This window comes from Hyperolius riggenbachi, chromosome 6, assembly GCF_040937935.1.
Source record: "Hyperolius riggenbachi isolate aHypRig1 chromosome 6, aHypRig1.pri, whole genome shotgun sequence".
Taxonomy (NCBI): domain Eukaryota; kingdom Metazoa; phylum Chordata; class Amphibia; order Anura; family Hyperoliidae; genus Hyperolius; species Hyperolius riggenbachi.
This window is the reverse complement of record NC_090651.1, coordinates 233,783,448-233,800,069: the sequence shown is the minus strand read 5'-3', so window position 1 is coordinate 233,800,069 and position 16,622 is coordinate 233,783,448. Positions and strand designations below refer to the sequence as shown.

General features: G+C 42.1%; 1 protein-coding gene across 3 annotated transcripts in view; it reads left to right on the top strand.

Annotated features, from left to right (window-relative positions):
* The window catches only part of ACOT7 (acyl-CoA thioesterase 7), a 277,637-nt gene that overhangs the window by 99,444 nt on the left and 161,571 nt on the right, over window positions 1–16,622 (top strand). For all 3 annotated transcript variants that reach the window (XM_068240526.1, XM_068240525.1, XM_068240527.1), the window contains one exon: window positions 12,297–12,388. In XM_068240526.1, coding sequence (XP_068096627.1) covers window positions 12,297–12,388 — 92 coding nt within the window. The remainder of the gene's footprint in view (window positions 1–12,296; window positions 12,389–16,622) is intronic.

Sequence of the window (16,622 nt, the reverse complement as noted above, 5' to 3'; positions counted from 1 at the left end):
TGATACATGGGGACAAAATAATTGAGCAGAAAACATCTACAAGACAACCCTGGACCATAGACGCACCAGGTTAAATATATATATTTTTCCCCTGGTTTTTGACCTCTAAACCTGGGTGTGTCTTATAGTCCGGAGCGTCTTATACTCTGAAAAATGCGGTAAGGCCTACAAACAATGAGTTAAAGTCTTTGCCTCTGATATTTAACATGAAAAGTAGGAACATATTTACACAGCTACTTAGGCATTATTTGTACATTGTCATTTTAGTATTGATAGTGTTCCTTTAAGAGGTGGATCAGTGGGGACCAGGGCTGATATAATTACAGTACCTATTTTTGAGTACCACTTTCCTGCTCCATTTTGCTCATGGTGACAGGAAGAGGGAGAGTTGCATTTCACGTTATAGGGAACATTATGGCTGTAGTATGGGAAAGATGTACACCCCACTCGAGATTCATAGTGGTGCCACTTTCTATGGGGAGGCTCCAACTGTTATGGAGGGACATAATGATAGTGCTTTCCATGGAAAGGGGATGATGCCTGCACTTGGGGAAACGTACTGGTGATCCTTGTTATAAGGTGAGATGTTGGCTCTTCCTGTAGGTAAATAATGGTGGCACTTGTATAAGGTGAGTTTTTATTCCTGCATTTAGGGGGAAGGGGGATATATTGTTGGTACTTGTTATGAAGGGACAATGCTATGATATGATGGAACGTAAGGGAGGGGCTTGGTATTGGAGACATTGGCTGCGTTTGTTATGGGGAAAAATAATGATAGTATCTATTGTAGAAGGAGAGTTATGGCTGCACTTGTTATATTGTTGAGGGTGCAGTGGCCTTTGATGGAAGTACTTTGCAAGTAGATGGCAAATGGTAAAGAGTTACACTGGGGCACTGTTTTTGTGGCAAGACATGATTTTACTAGGACTTATCAGGGAGAGAAGATGGCATAGTTACAACAGAGAAATATTGGGATGGCGGACTTGTTGGTTCTGCACAGGAACCCACTGTAAGCTGCATTCATTTAATCACTTGACCCCTTGACTACACCCAAGTGATACCAATTTAACTAAATATGTTATTTTAGAAAATAATTGGCTGCACTAGTGGTGATTTAGGTGGTAAATGGTGTAGATATTTATGCATTCAGGTACTCTGGGTATTTTCTCTATAATTAAATCTTAATAATGTGTAGGGCTTTAATGGTAAAGTAAAATAAGTATGAAATTACTTTAGCTGGCTTCTGGGCATTCCCTGAATCTGTCAAAGTAGTCTGGGGATAAAATCCAATAAGAAATATGCAACTTCCAAGTTTTTGAATTCATATAAGATCCAAGAAATTAAGAAAAAAAAATCTGAAAAGTCTGTGTACATGGATAATCAGAGATTCGAGAACTGGAAACCAGTTTAGCAATAGTGAATTGAGTCCATGATGTGTGTTATTACTAAAATATACCATTACATTTGTAAAAATAATCTAGTCATTGAGAAGCCCAGTCATGAGTTGAAATGATAACCTTGCTATTTTTGTCCGATTCAGAGTCAATCTATCACATTCACCTCAACATATCAGCTCGATAAGTTTCTGATTTTGAACAGTGCAATGAACTTCAACAAGATTGGGGATGACAGTAAATTGTCATGAGAGGACTGGGATGACTGGCGATCAGGTCATCTCGGTGTCTCATTTGTGCCGTGCTGCGTCTTAGATGCCAAAATGTTAAACGGTCTATAGCAGCTCAGGGGGATTTCTCAAGAAATCCATGTAAATTGGGTGCCAGCAATAGCCAGACCCAGAATTATGTGTCTTCCTTGAGTTGCTAGAACTCAGAGGGGGATTCGTTTCTTGACATTACCCCTGAGTTTCATCGGTAGCAGGGTGAGGCATCTTTCAGCTGTATGATGACTGGGTAATACGAATGAGATGAGTGGTGTGGGGTCAATACTTGCATAGTTTTCTACTGCATTGCTCTTGCAAAGTTTAACCCTGTAGACATGCTGGACTGATGTCGACCTGATGAAGGAGCAGAGCTGTGGTGTCGGTACAAAAATCATCCAACTTCTCAATTTATGAAACCCCCAAATCCAGGTACCCAAAATGGCACTGGCCGACTCCTTAGTCTTTTACTTACCAGGGCTGTGAATTTGGTACAAAAATCTTCCGACTCCCGACTCCTCAGTTTATAAAACCACCAAGTCCGACTCCAGGTACCCAAAATTACTCCGACTCCTACTCCGATTCCACAGCCCTGAGGAGGCGGAATTGCCACTGAAACATGTTTTGACATGCACCGACATTAAGGCCCCGTTCACACTTGCGGTTTTGTCAAAACCGCACCGGATGTCCGGACCGCACCGTATCCGGACCGGACCTGATCCGTACGGTTCCTATCCGGATCCGGTCCGGATCCGGTCCGTTTGCATCCGGTTTCCGTGCGGTGTGAACACGGTTGCGGTCCGGATCCGGTTTCTTAAGGAGATAACAACCTGTAAATACCTGGGGTCTGGGAGGTCAGCAGAAGGGTCTGGGGTCATTGTTGGAGACAGGTGGACGTGTGGAGACCATCCGTGGATACAGAGACTGCAGTTGGGACCATGGATCCAGGCATTTTTCGTATACCTGGGAATTCTCTGTTGTTCGCCTCCTCGTTATCAGACTTATATCAGACATGTTGCTGCCTAGAGCTCCAGCATGAAATCGCTGCTGCCCCACTCTGTGAACTCCATGTGGTCCCCATCCAAAATGCATAGGAAGTGGGGTAGAACGTCCGGTTTTTGTAGCCAGTGTGTTGTGCGCTCTCCGGTTCTCATTACTTTGTATTGGCCGGATGGTGCAGTCCGGCTCCGCCCCGGACACGGCTGCCGGAGGAGCCGGACCAAAAAATAGCGCATGTTGGAACGGACGCCGGAGTCCGGATCCGGTCCGGATCCGGTCCGGCTCCGGTCCGGCAGAACGGACGCATGTGAACGGACGCATAGGCTTTCATTGCTATTGCCGTGCGTCCGTTCCGTCCGTTCTGCAAGCGGTCCGGCTCCGGCACGGCGATTCCGGACGGCCACCGCTAATGTGAACCGGGCCTTAGGAGACAGGCGTCTGTCCCCATGTTCACGGTTCTTCAGCCCCGGTGAAACTATTTCCAAATGCTGTGTCCAAGCGCTGGCTGCATGCCAAGGACCCTCAGCCTCTCCATTTCATTTGTGATGAGCTTTTTTACCAAAGTAATCTAGTAAGTGCAACTTTTATTTATTATAAGAAGAAATAAATTCTGTTTTCCACTTTTGTAGTGCTCCGTTTTTCCTCACTCTTCCTTGTTCACCCCTCTACCCAGCAGAATCAGAGCAGCTCCATAGTGGATTAGGAATGCTGCCAGACGATGGCTGTCTATTGTAAGTGGAGTAGGAGCCCCCTGATACTGTCTGGAGTGCAGAGTACTTGTTTTGCATTACCTTTAGATTGAATGGTACAACAAGTGGGCAGTGGCAGCAATGAATATGCTAATGCAGAAAACTTGTGTAAACCTAGCCTAAATGGGAACTAACGTCTAATGTATTAAGCAAAAGCACAAGGTGGTGTATGGACATTTTGAACACATACAGTGATGTGAAAAACTATTTGCCCCCTTCCTGATTTCTTATTCTTTTGCATGTTTGTCACACTTAAATTTTTCTGCTAATCAAAAACCGTTAACTATTAGTCAAAGATAACATAATTGAACAAAAAATGCAGTTTTAAATTATGGTTTTTATTATTTAGTGAGAAAAAAAAACTCAAAACCTACATGGCCCTGTGTGAAAAAGAAATTGCCCCCTGAACCTAATAACTGGTTGGGCCACCCTTAGCAGCAATAACTGCAATCAAGCGTTTGCGATAACTTGCAACAAGTCTTTTACAGCGCTCTGGAGGAATTTTGGCCCACTCATCTTTGCAGAATTGTTGTAATTCAGCTTTATTTGAGGGTTTTCTAGCATGAACCGCCTTTTTAAGGTCATGCCACAACATCTCAATAGGATTCAGGTCAGGACTTTGACTAGGCCACTCCAAAGTCTTCATTTTGTTTTTCTTCAGCCATTCAGAGGTGGATTTCCTGGTGTGTTTTGGGTCATTGTCCTGCTGCAGCACCCAAGATCGCTTCAGCTTGAGTTGACGAACAGATGGCCGGACATTCTCCTTCAGGATTTTCTGGTAGACAGTAGAATTCATGGTTCCATCTATCACAGCAAGCCTTCCAGGTCCTGAAGCAGCAAAACAACCCCAGACCATCACACTACCACCACCATATTTTACTGTTGGTATGATGTTCTTTTGCTGAAATGCTGTGTTACTTCTACGCCAGATATAACGGGACATGCACCTTCCGAAAAGTTCAACTTTTGTCTCGTCGGTCCACAAGGTATTTTCCCAAAAGTCTTGGCAATCATTGAGATGTTTTTTAGCAAAATTGAGACGAGCCTTAATGTTCCTTTTGCTTAAAAGTGGTTTGCGCCTTGGATATCTTCCATGCAGGCCGTTTTTGCCCAGTCTCTTTCTTATGGTGGAGTCGTGAACACTGACCTTAATTGAGGCAAGTGAGGCCTGCAGTTCTTTAGATGTTGTCCTGGGGTCTTTTGTGGCCTCTCGGATGAGTTTTCTCTGCGCTCTTGGGGTAATTTTGGTCGGCCGGCCACTCCTGGGAAGGTTCATCACTGTTCCATGTTTTTGCCATTTGTGGATAATGGCTCTCACTGTGGTTCGCTGGAGTCCCAAAGCTTTAGAAATGGCTTTATAACCTTCACCAGACTGATAGATCTCAATTACTTTTGTTCTCATTTGTTCCTGAATTTCTTTGGATCTTGGCATGATGTCTAGCTTTTGAGGTGCTTTTGGTCTACTTCTCTGTGTCAGGTAGCTCCTATTTAAGTGATTTCTTGATTGAAACAGGTGTGGCAGTAATCAGGCCTGGGGGTGACTACAGAAATTTAACTCAGGTGTGATAAACCACAGTGAAGTTATTTTTTAACAAGGGGGGCAATCACTTTTTCACACAGGGCCATGTAGGTTTGGAGTTTTTTTTCTCACTAAATAATAAAAACCATCATTTAAAACTGCATTTTGTGTTCAACTATGTTATCTTTATCGGTTTTTGATGAGCAGAAACATTTAAGTGTGACAAACATGCAAAAGAATAAGAAATCAGGAAGGGGGCAAATAGTTTTTCACATCACTGTACATTTTATGCTTCTTAACCTCTCCTGCTTGCCATACCCCACCCACTCCCAACATCATCCATATTCATTGCTAGCCCCACCTATCTTACACTCTTCAATGTCTATCTGACATACCCTTTTCCAGATTCAGAGTTTTGTGGAACTAGAAACTCATCTTAAAGGACAATTGTGACTAGAGTGATATGGAGGCTGCCATATGTATTCCCCTTTAAACAATACCAGTTGCCTAGCAGCCTTGCTGATCTATTTGACTGCAGAAGTGTCTGAATAACACCAACAACAAGCATGTAGCTAATCTTGTCAGATCTGACAATGATGTCAGAAACAACTGATATGTTGCATGCTTGTTCAGGTCTAAGGCTAAAAGTATAAGAGGCAGAGGATCAGCAGATTAGCCAGGTAACTGGTATTGCTTAAAATGAAATAAATATGGCAGCCTCCATATCCCTTTTGTTACAGTTGTCCTTTAACTTCGCTTAAAACTTGATCCCCACCCATTACTCATATTGTAAAAGTACTCTTCTCCACTGTCAACTAACCTCTCAGCTTCCACCTGGCCAGTGGGCACCACTTTGTTAGTGTTCAATAAACAAGGAAAGCTTTACAGCTGGTGAATTTTACAAGCAGTGTAAGTAATGAGGCAGCTGTCAGGCCCGAGTATAGATACATCAAGGCTGGTGTATGTGTACAGACTGATGGTGCAAGAAAGCATGTAAATAATTGGAAGATCTCTTCAGAGGAATTAAATTAGGCATAATGACTGCATTATTGATTAGAGGGCACTTTAGTGTTGTTTAGCATATGTATAATTTCACTTATCCTTTTAAACGTGCACAAATCTGTTCTTAATAGACTAACCCTGTTAGCCTCAACATTCTGCTCAGTGCATTCATTGAACCAGTGACACCATCAATATAAAGTGACAAGAGGAATCTCTGCATAGTTTTGTCTGCATTACTAATGTGATTGTGGAGGAGACGGGTATTAGGATAGTGTGCGGTTTCTCGTAGAGAGAGAGAGTTCCAGAATGAAGATTGACAGTGCTGTAAATGCATAAAATCCGCTGCGGAGAAATATTGTGCTAAATTGGAGACTTTAATGCAGATTTCTGTCACAGAAAGGTCAGGATGGATGTCTTTCCTAAGACTGCTGGAAGATGTGATTGTTATGGTAACGTCTCGGTGTGGATATATTAAAAATGTTTGTCATAAAAATAGCTTTCCTTTTTGTAAAAGAAAATGGAACCACAGGTCCCCAGTGAGTAAGGTATGTTGTGTGCGCAGACGTAGAGCAGACCTGAATTCAGAACTTCCTCTCTGCTCTAAAAGATATGCAACAGCATATTAACCTTTAAAGAAAAACATTTCTTTGTTACAGCTGATACAAATCCTGCAATAAATCTGCAGTGGTGTGTCTACTTCCTGCTTTCATGGAAGCAGACATAGGGTTAACATCCTGTGTTACAAATTAGCTGCTCTGCTGCCGGAGAGGAGATTCCTGAGCTGACATAGCTGAGAGATCAAATTACAGTGGTGATTAGTCACAGATGAGTAGACAGGCTAACCTCTCTAAATACATACAGGGTGCATTTTTCTGTGTTCCTTATGTCCTGTGCAAGAGTTTAGGTCTACTTTAAATACAATATGTTTGTATGATTTCATAAAACTAATACTAACCTTTACTAACCTGTGTGCCTTGAACACAGCATAGTTCACAGTGGACAGAGTGAGCAGCAGAAAAAGGTTAACGGGATATTTCATTTTTGTGAGATAAAATTGTGATAGGTATCATGTAATTTTGTGCTGTGAAACCATGTTTTTCTTTTTAAATGTATTGTTCTTACAAAAATGTATCCATTTCAGTTGGCAGCCTGCCAACCCTGAAACTCTATTTTTCTATTGACTTATCTGGCCCTCATTTGCACACTAACCCTCCCTCAAAATCCCAAACACCAACCCTCCCTCCTAATATCTAACAGTAACGCCGCCCATGCGAATGAAGGTATAACTGAGCGTATTGGATCTGAGCACTTAGTACTGTAGCCAATCAACTACATAGTACACGGCTGCCAAGATGGGCACCCAAATGAACTGCTTCATCCCTGACCCCCTCCTGCCCCTCCCCATTGTTTGTTGGCCTGGTCTATTTCTAATGATAATAGTTTACTGACGTTAAGGCTGGCAATATGCACGCTAATATGTTCCCCTCTTTGTGACTGGTGCTACACCTGTAATGCTCCAAATACCTGATTCTGGATACTGTACATTGTGAACTTTCTTGTAACAGGAGTGAGCACTCAGCAGAATATCACTGCTTCCCACAATGCAATCAGCATGTTTTGACCTGATTATACTGTATTTACTAGAGTAATGTAAAAAATGTTCAACTCAGATTGCATGCTGTATTTTTTGACATCACATGAATCACAGGAGTGGCTGGAGAGGGACTTACACGTCTGTTGACAAGTGTGTTAATTCACATCTCCTGAATCTAGTCTATTCAGCTGTCTGTCTGGAGTGGAGCTTTAAGTATACAGTATACTGTATAGAGGTTCCACCCACACGCCCACACTTGGGGCTGTAACTTAGCGGCAGTCATAGGTCAGTGTCTCATTATTTGTCTGGCAGGTCATGGGTCAGAATCGTGCAGCTGTGCGGTCTCATTATTTCTATTAATAATCATGCTTGTGGGTAGAAGTGGGTAGTAGTTTTAATACATGGAAATCTTGACAGTGCCTCTTTATCAAGCCAGGAAAAATGAAGAACACTTTGCCTCTGGCATCCCCCATCCCCACGCTACAGCCGTGTGTGTGTCGCACTAATGTGAATTTTTCTGCCCGGCGGTCGTAGTGTACATTGTTCCCGGGCGTCCTATGGATTTTCATGTTGCATAATTTCTAATGTGCTGCCTTAATATGAATAGCTGTCAAGGAGTTGTGACATGTCATTTGTAGGAGGGTGAATAATTGCATCCTTTGATTCACTTGGAACAATTGTAATGCTATTAAGTATATTCTGGGAGGTAAGGGAGGAATCTTGGCCTGCAGTATGCAGTAACCCAATAGTGTCCAATCAGATTTCAGTATAATGTTATCAGGACAGTTTTAAAAAATGTGATTGGTTGCCTGAGTTACTGCAGTTGCTCTGCACAAACTCCCCAAAGCAGACCAGACATTGACTATGGCCTGGTGCACACCAAAAACCGCTAGCAGATCCGCAAAATGCTAGCAGATTTTGAAACGCTTTTTCTTTTTCTGTAGCGTTTCAGCTAGCGTTTTGCGGTTTTGTGCTGCGGTTTTGGTGTAGTAGATTTCATATTATGTTACAGTAAAGCTGTTACTGAACAGCTTCTGTAACAAAAACGCCGGCAAAACCGCTCTGAACAGGCGTTTTTCAGAGCGGTTTGCGTTTTTCCTATACTTAACAATGAGGCAGAAACGCATCCGAAATCCAAAAAATGCCTCACCCCGGGAGGATTCGTTTCTGCAAAACGCCTCCCGCTCTGGTGTGCACCACCCCATTGAGATACATTGACCAAGCGGATCCGCAGCCGCAAGCGGCTGCAGAAACGCTGAAAAAGCCGCTCGGTGTGCACCAGCCCTGAGATTGTTTTTATAATTAGTATTAATATTATTTGTATTTTTATTTCAATTCACAAGTTCACTTTATAGAGGCCAATGGTAGTTTAACCCCCTTGGCATTATGATTCTTTCTGGATTTTAGGCTCTAAAAACAGTGCAGATTTTTTGCATGCTTTTAGATCCTAAAACCTGGAACAAATCCTGTTGCTAGGGAGTTCTGCAGCAGCCCAGCACTCACTCACCTACCTGGGATCCAGCGCTGCAGTTTTCTCTCCGTCCTACGGGTGACGCTGTAACCCTATAGTGAGATTGCCGCGATCTCACCAGGGGGAAGCAGAGCCTCGGAGGAAAGGAATTAGAATGGCGGCTAACGTCGGGATCCCCCAGGAGATAAGTGAGAAGGCCCGTTGAGCGCATTGCTCTGCATGGACCTTCCGGTGGCTACCACGAATTCAGCTCGGGATTACCGCTTCTGGCTTGTTTTTTCCACCCCGAGCTGAACACGTGATTACCGCTAAGGAGCTTAAAAGCTTGAAGCTCAACTGCATACCCTTATTACTATGATCAGTCATGGTAATTGTGAGCACATGTAAAGGCCTTTGGTGTTAGAAAAAGAATGGTAGATGTCATTTTAAGAATATGTGGACAGTAAGATGGCAGCCCCATAACACAAATCCAATTTATTCTGCAGTTCTAGCTGTAAGGCTAGATAGCAATGTGTATTTGTAAAACAATGTTATTTACACACAAGTAACTCACCAGAGATAAGATCAAATAGATCAAATGAAGGAAAAAAATTTTTAGGTATATAGCAGGCATGGGCTGCATCCTCTTCTGTTACATCATGGCAGTAATCTTGGTCATGTGACCAAAGATCCTTTCCCAGTGCACACGAAGGATCAGAAGATGCAAAGGCTGTATCCGGGACCCGGAAAGGTAAATATAAAATATGGGCATGCTTCCCATCATGCTTTGTGCTCCCTACTTGAGTTTAGTGTGTGCTCTGCATGGAGTACACAAGAAAGAACACAAAAAGGACCCAGGTAACAGGTCAACCGACCCCTATTCTTCTTCCTATTTTCAACATGTTAACTTATTTACATCAAATTCTTAATGTGGGTTGCATGCAGGGAACAACTGCTAATTACTGAACCTCTTAGCATGCCTTGCCATGATTTGATATGACTTGTGTGAAGGCTGCAGACATTTGTACCTAAGTGTCGATTTTTTAATAAATCTTTTATGTTCTCCAGTGGTTTCCAGGTGTAAAGAGCTCCAGTACCTCGGGCCCATCTGATCTTTGATCCTTTATAGGGACACCTAGGTTTCAGATTCTGCAGAATTGAAATTTCCACATTTCCGATCGGAAATCGCCATTTCTGGTTGGAATTCCATGGAGGTCCAATTTAACGTATCTCTGTTAAGCTCAACACACACCATACAATATTGGTTGTACAGATTTACCAAATCTATGTAGTATAAAGGCCAACAGATTAAAAATACCTTGAATGCTTGATTGGATAAGCTCTTATACTACATGAAAGATTGAACAACCAAGATTGTATGGTGTGTGTTGAGCCTTAGCCCAATCACAAGTCTGATTTTCTGTTTTTTCCGATTTTCCATTTTTCCTGTTTTTTTCTGCATTCTGTGATGCAAAAAATGACTAAATAAATAAAATACTCCTCGGAAACCGAAAATTGGAATTTCTGCGAAATCGGAAATGGCCATTTCTGACTATCTCTAGGGACACCCAATCTAACCCATTGTTTCTCGCATGCAAGCCCCAAACCCTCTCAGTAGGTCAGGATTTTATGAATTAATTTTCCTTGCACAAATGAATTATTCTGGATTGTTCTTGCGACAGTTACTTCAGTTGCTCGCTGAAAAGCTCTGAGAATTTGTTGGGGATAATTGAGTGATATTATTTGTTATTACCATTACCACTTCTACATCTAAATCACGCAAGGAAAGGCACCTTTGGATTTGACCGAGCAGAGCTCATTTCCTCCATGATTTAGTTTTACTGTACTTAGCTGTGATATTCTGTGAGGAAATAGTACCCACAGTTCCTGTTCCTTTAGAATTATTCCAGGTGCATTATTTATGTGAGAGAAAAATGCAGCAACCAATCAGGTATCCTATTCCACTGATTTGACAGCAGTGAAATATAAGCTGATTGGTTGCTCTAGGTGACTCCGTTTTATACATCGTCACTGAGCTTTGCCTAATTGAATGATACCTGGAAAATGTTGTGTTTGCTTGATTTGAAGATTGTTATCTGTCCTTCAGCTGCAGCAACTTTCACAAATGTAATGCCAGCTTTGGGAAGAAGCTACAATATGATTACATTCACAGATTAATAGATGAGTTAATGAGCTCTTTTTATGGTTCCGTCAAGGGACCTTCCTGCTTAATCTAAATTTTGTAATTGAATTTTAATTAAAATTTTAGCAGACGGTGCAAATGTAATGAAGTTTCCTTGTAACCTTAAGGGCATAGTGCCCAGCTGCGTAATTCCCTCTGAAGCCCCGGAGGAGTGGGACTGCAGATAGTCAAAAATTAAACAAAAGAAGGTTTAAAATGCTTTGGAGCGTAGTTCATTACAGTAAATTTTTATTTTTTTCCCCTCCTCCTCCTTCTATGTCACTACAACCCGATTTGAGCCTTGGCTTCCTTCAGTTTCTGGCTCAATCCATCTCTGTTTTGATTTCCGAGGCTTCTCTGAAGGTTTCTTAATTTTTTTTATTTTTTTTTTACGGGAATAGGTTGTTAACCTATTGCCCAACCCCCAGACTTAGAGGACCAAGGTATCCCATTTTGTCGGGAACATCACCTTTGACCTGTCCGACTAGAGAGACCCTACCAGTAGCTAGGCTACTGCCTGTGTACCTCTCAGGTTTACTTTTTCACGCCATCCCCACCACTACGACAAAGTAAGGTGGCAAGTGGTTAGCACACTTGCCTTGACATTCTTGATTCCCAAGTTCAACTCCTGCTAGGAAGACTATATGCATGGCGTTTGTATGTTCTCATGTTTGCAAGGCTTTCCTCCATGCTGGTAGGTAAAGTACCGTAGCTTCCCCCCCATACAAGCCATAGAAGATGGTACATTGGGTAGTGATGTCAACTAAGACAGGAAATTATATGAATTATGCAACATACTCTGCAAAGTAGTGCATAACTTGCCAGTACTATATATAATCGGGAATAAATAAAAATAACTGAATAAAAAACCTTTCCCCATCCAGAACTCGTTTGGGTAGAGCAGGGAAATCCTGACAGTATCTTAAGTGGAAGCTGCATTCAGTCAGATTCATGTAATATAAAAGCAGTCTCTGGCCTTTCTCTAGTAACACATTATAAAAACACATTTTGGTTGTTGCTGTGGCTACATACACGTTTTTATTGCACTAGTTGTGTTTTTTCTTTTGTTGTTGTGTGCTTACCAGACCTAATAATCGCACTACGAAACATGTATACTCATTCAAATACTGTAATTATTTCACAGGAGCCAAGAGGTTAACCAATAGAGCGACTCTGTGGTATGTGCCGCTTTCCTTGAACAACGTGGACAAAGTCATTGAGGTTCCCCCTATTCAGGTAATGAGACACAAAGAGAACTGCTTTATAGTTGACAACAGAAATGGGTGGAGTATAATGAGGCACCATATTAAAAAAAGGTGTCTGAGTTATGAGGCACAGTGAAGAGATATGAGTTATGTAGTACAGAGAGAACATGAGGTTTAACAATGCATATGGGTCACAAAGGACCAATTTATAATGAGGTGTGATGGACAAAGCGCACTGAAGCATACTGAGGCATGAAGCACAGAGAGGTTTCAGGTACTGGGAGATGTGATTACTGACGAGGTGTAGTGACCACTAGAATATAATTACTGCAGTGAATGTGGGCTATACATGTGACAAAGGCTTATTTTCTGACAGTCATCCTTTTAATGCAGTGCTGACACTTGGCCATTTGGAAATGTATTGTTGTAAGAAACACAGAGCCACAAAGCACAAGTCTAGTTTTACCATAAACAGAGATTCTGGGCTGCTTGCAGAGTGCTGTGGATGGAGAAGATCACGGACTGGCTTTGAAATAAATCCTTACGCAGCAGCTGCTCTGAAGGATCTGTAAATTGGCAGATGCATTTCTCCTAACACAGTAAATATTTCACACACTAAGGAGTCTCCAGAGATGAAAATGGAAGACAATTATATAACCAGGATGACGGTAATGGTGCCTTCTTAAAGGGGATGTGTCAGAAAATGTTCAAAACCATCTAATGAAGTTGCAAAAGGAGATCTAAACTCAAGTTTAGGACCATTTTAAAGACAACCTGTCCTGAGCATTTGTAATCATTTAAATCATTGCTATGTATGTGAGTGAGGTTTGACCTGTCAGGGAGAGCCCTCTGCCCTGCTTAATTGTCTTACCTGTTTTGAATGCAGATTGTTGGATTCAACTTGAGGCTAAAGGCAGTCATACACTATTAGATCAGGTAAACCATTGATCTGTACTTGATATGGATTGTCTACTAGCCTGCTACTCTGCACCAATAGAAACCTGATCTAATATCATTTATATCACTGCTAATAGCTGTGCACTGCTTGAATCAGTTCAGAACTAATGAAGATGATGGCTCCCACCTGCAAGAAGCATGTGCAGCCAGTTCTGGGTTCTACTTTAACTATGTGGGTTTGTTTGGCATCATCATGATAGCCTTGGTAAATGCAAGATATAAATGAAAGATGATTAATGCAGGGACAAATGGCTACATATTGGATGGCGATCTGAGTTTTGCACATAGAGAGGTTGATTCATTATAACAAGTAGTGTGCCTTATCAGAGTTAGCATGCCTTATCAGAGTAGCATAGCGAGCGCTACATATTAATGCCTGCTAATTGGCAATGACGAGAGCTCCACTCGCCCTGCCCTGAGACCCTGCGGGTCCAATCACTTTAAAGGACATTATTTCCACACTTTGGCCCAATAAGCTAATGTCCTTTAAGGTTATTGGACCCACAGGGGCTCGGGGCAGGATGAGTGGAGCTCTCGTCATTGCCAATTAGCAGGCATACGTTCATAGCTCTGATAAGGCACGCCAACTCTGACAAGGCACGTTAACTTTGATAAGGCATGTTAACTCTGATGGCACGCTAAGTGAGAGCAAAGGAATTCAATTTGCCTTGAATTCCAAGACGCTTCAGAACTTAAAGGGACTCCGAGCAGTGCAGAAACTATGGAAAGATGCATATCATTTTAAAGCTCTCTTTCTCCTCTTTCCAATGATATATAAACCACCACCCTACGTCTTTTAGTTTTCGCTATTTTCGCGATTGAAATTGCCGCGACCGCGATTTCGATCGCGAAAATAGAGAAAACTAAAAGGTGTAGGGCAACGATTTAGGTGTCGTCAGAAAGAGGAGAAAGAGAGCTTTAAAATGATATCCATCAAGCCATAGTTATATTGTATTACACAGGCCGACACTTTCCCCAGTGTCAGCAGCTCCATTCTGCTGAATGCAGCTGCTGACTTTGACAAAAAGTCGCCCTGTGTAATACAATATAACTATGGCTTGATGGATATCATTTTAAAGCTCTCTTTCTCCTCTTTCTGACGACACCTAAATCTTCACCCTACGCCTTTTAGTTTTCTCTATTTTCGCGATCGAAATCGCGGCCGCGGCAATTTCAATCGCGAAAATAGCGAAAACTAAAAGGCGTAGGGTGGTGGTTTATATATCATTGGAAAGAGGAGAAAGAGAGCTTTAAAATGATATGCATCTTTCCATAGTTTCTGCACTGCTCGGAGTCCCTTTAAGCACTTTCTTTTAAAACTGAAAATATGTTTTTTGCAACTCAGTGCCATCTATGTCCTCTGTAGGATTGCGCAATAATTGAATGGAATGACTTCCTGGTGTTTGACCAAACACACTGGATGCCTGGAGAACACTGCTTAATGTTCCCCTGGACCTCAAAGGAGCCGGTGCCTTGTCTCAGCCGGATTGCTGCTACGGCTTCAGGGTATCTCCACACAAAACAAAAGAGACGGCACACCACTGGCTGCAATGAACTTTGCTGTATTGGAACAAGTGTACACTACATGTTACGGATATTACATCCTTCCTCAGGTGTATCATACACCTGAGGAAGGATGTAATATCCGTAACATGTAGTGTACACTTGTTCCAATACAGCAAAGTTCATTGCAGCCAGTGGTGTGCCGTCTTTTTTGTTTCCTGGTGTTTGATGCTGATGTGCAATACTAATTTGAAGTTTTGTTGGGCTCTTTCATGTGAACAGCTGAGCAGTGCACCTAACTACTTGTCTGCTGCTCCTGTTTGTTTGCAGGGTGCATGCAACCTTCTGCAATCATCCGGCACTTACAACGCTCTCGTATGTGCCTCTTTGCGAGCGGCAGTCACCCTGTACGCAGCGCGCAGCATTTGTTATCAGGTAGTATCGCACCACGTCAATGGCTGACGCATTTGTGGTTACAAACGCTCCCATTCGGTTGCATTTATTTGAAGGTGCTTAACTACAGCTAAATGGCTAATTTGAATTGTTTGTGTGAAAGAGCTCTGAAGTTGATTCATTTGTATTCTACACTTGGTAGATGGTAAAAGGCACCCCGCTGTTGGCATTTGGCAGGAGCCACTGGAAATCTGAGGTTCTGCCCCATGTCCTTGCCTGCACACCCACGCCACCAAAGAAAAATAATAAAAAATAGCGGATAAGTATGGGTCAGACGACACTTCAGCAATTTTGTTGAGAATGCTTGTGAATCAGGCCTAATAATAAAGATCTAGGAGTTGATTACAGCAGATATTTAAAAGTGAATTAAAGCTCTGCAGGTATCAGATTCTACCCACCCCCCTCCTTCCTGTTTATGGCTATCACAGCCAAACCAAGAAGCAAAATGCCATGGGATCTTCTGCTGACAGCTCAAAAATGTGTAACAAACAACTAAAAGCAGAGTTTCAGGGAGGTGTTTCAAGGTGAAATCCTGCAGCTGGTGACCGGTTTCCAGTATCTAGGGGCTGCTTCAGTCAAGTTTTAGAACTAGAGAGCGTGAAGCCTTGAATTAGCTATTTTATTTTAAAGAATATAGTAGATAAACTGACCAAAATAAACATTATAGTGACAATATTTACATTGTTCTAATTCAAATTTGTTTTATGTGATAACAGCACTATAAAATCCTCAATTTACCTTGTGTCAAAAAAACTCTTATAAATAGTGATTATTGTTATCTGACGTTCCTCATCTGTCAGCAGGCCTGCTGGGTCAGTCAAGGATTCCCATGTTGACGTGTTCTCTTTCAAATAATAAGGTTTTTAAAGGTGCATATGCACACACACACACAATTACTGTTACCTGCAGGGATCTATTTTTGGGCAACAGTTTGGGGCCGAGTTATCTACAGTACTATGGAGGGGGGAGGAGGACCAACGGTGTGACATACAATAGAGTGGCACAGCGGGTTAAGGAGGACAGCAATGGGGACAGCCTACACAAGATGATCCACCACACTGGACTGGACAGTTTACATTTTTAGAACAGAGATATTCCAACATTCCTAATCAGACATTCAGTCAATGAACTGCCCAACATCAACTGAGAGGGAATCAATCGGATATGTTTTGGGCAACAGATGGCTTAAAGATTTGATCAAAATGAATGAATCGTAGGAAAATCAACTGAAAAACTTTTTTGTGTGTCACCAGTTTTAGTTGGTCTCAAATTCTCTGTCTCTGTCTCAGCAAGAGCCAGATCATCAGGGAGAACCAGAATTGGGCCACCCATACAACCTAAAATAGCGATGG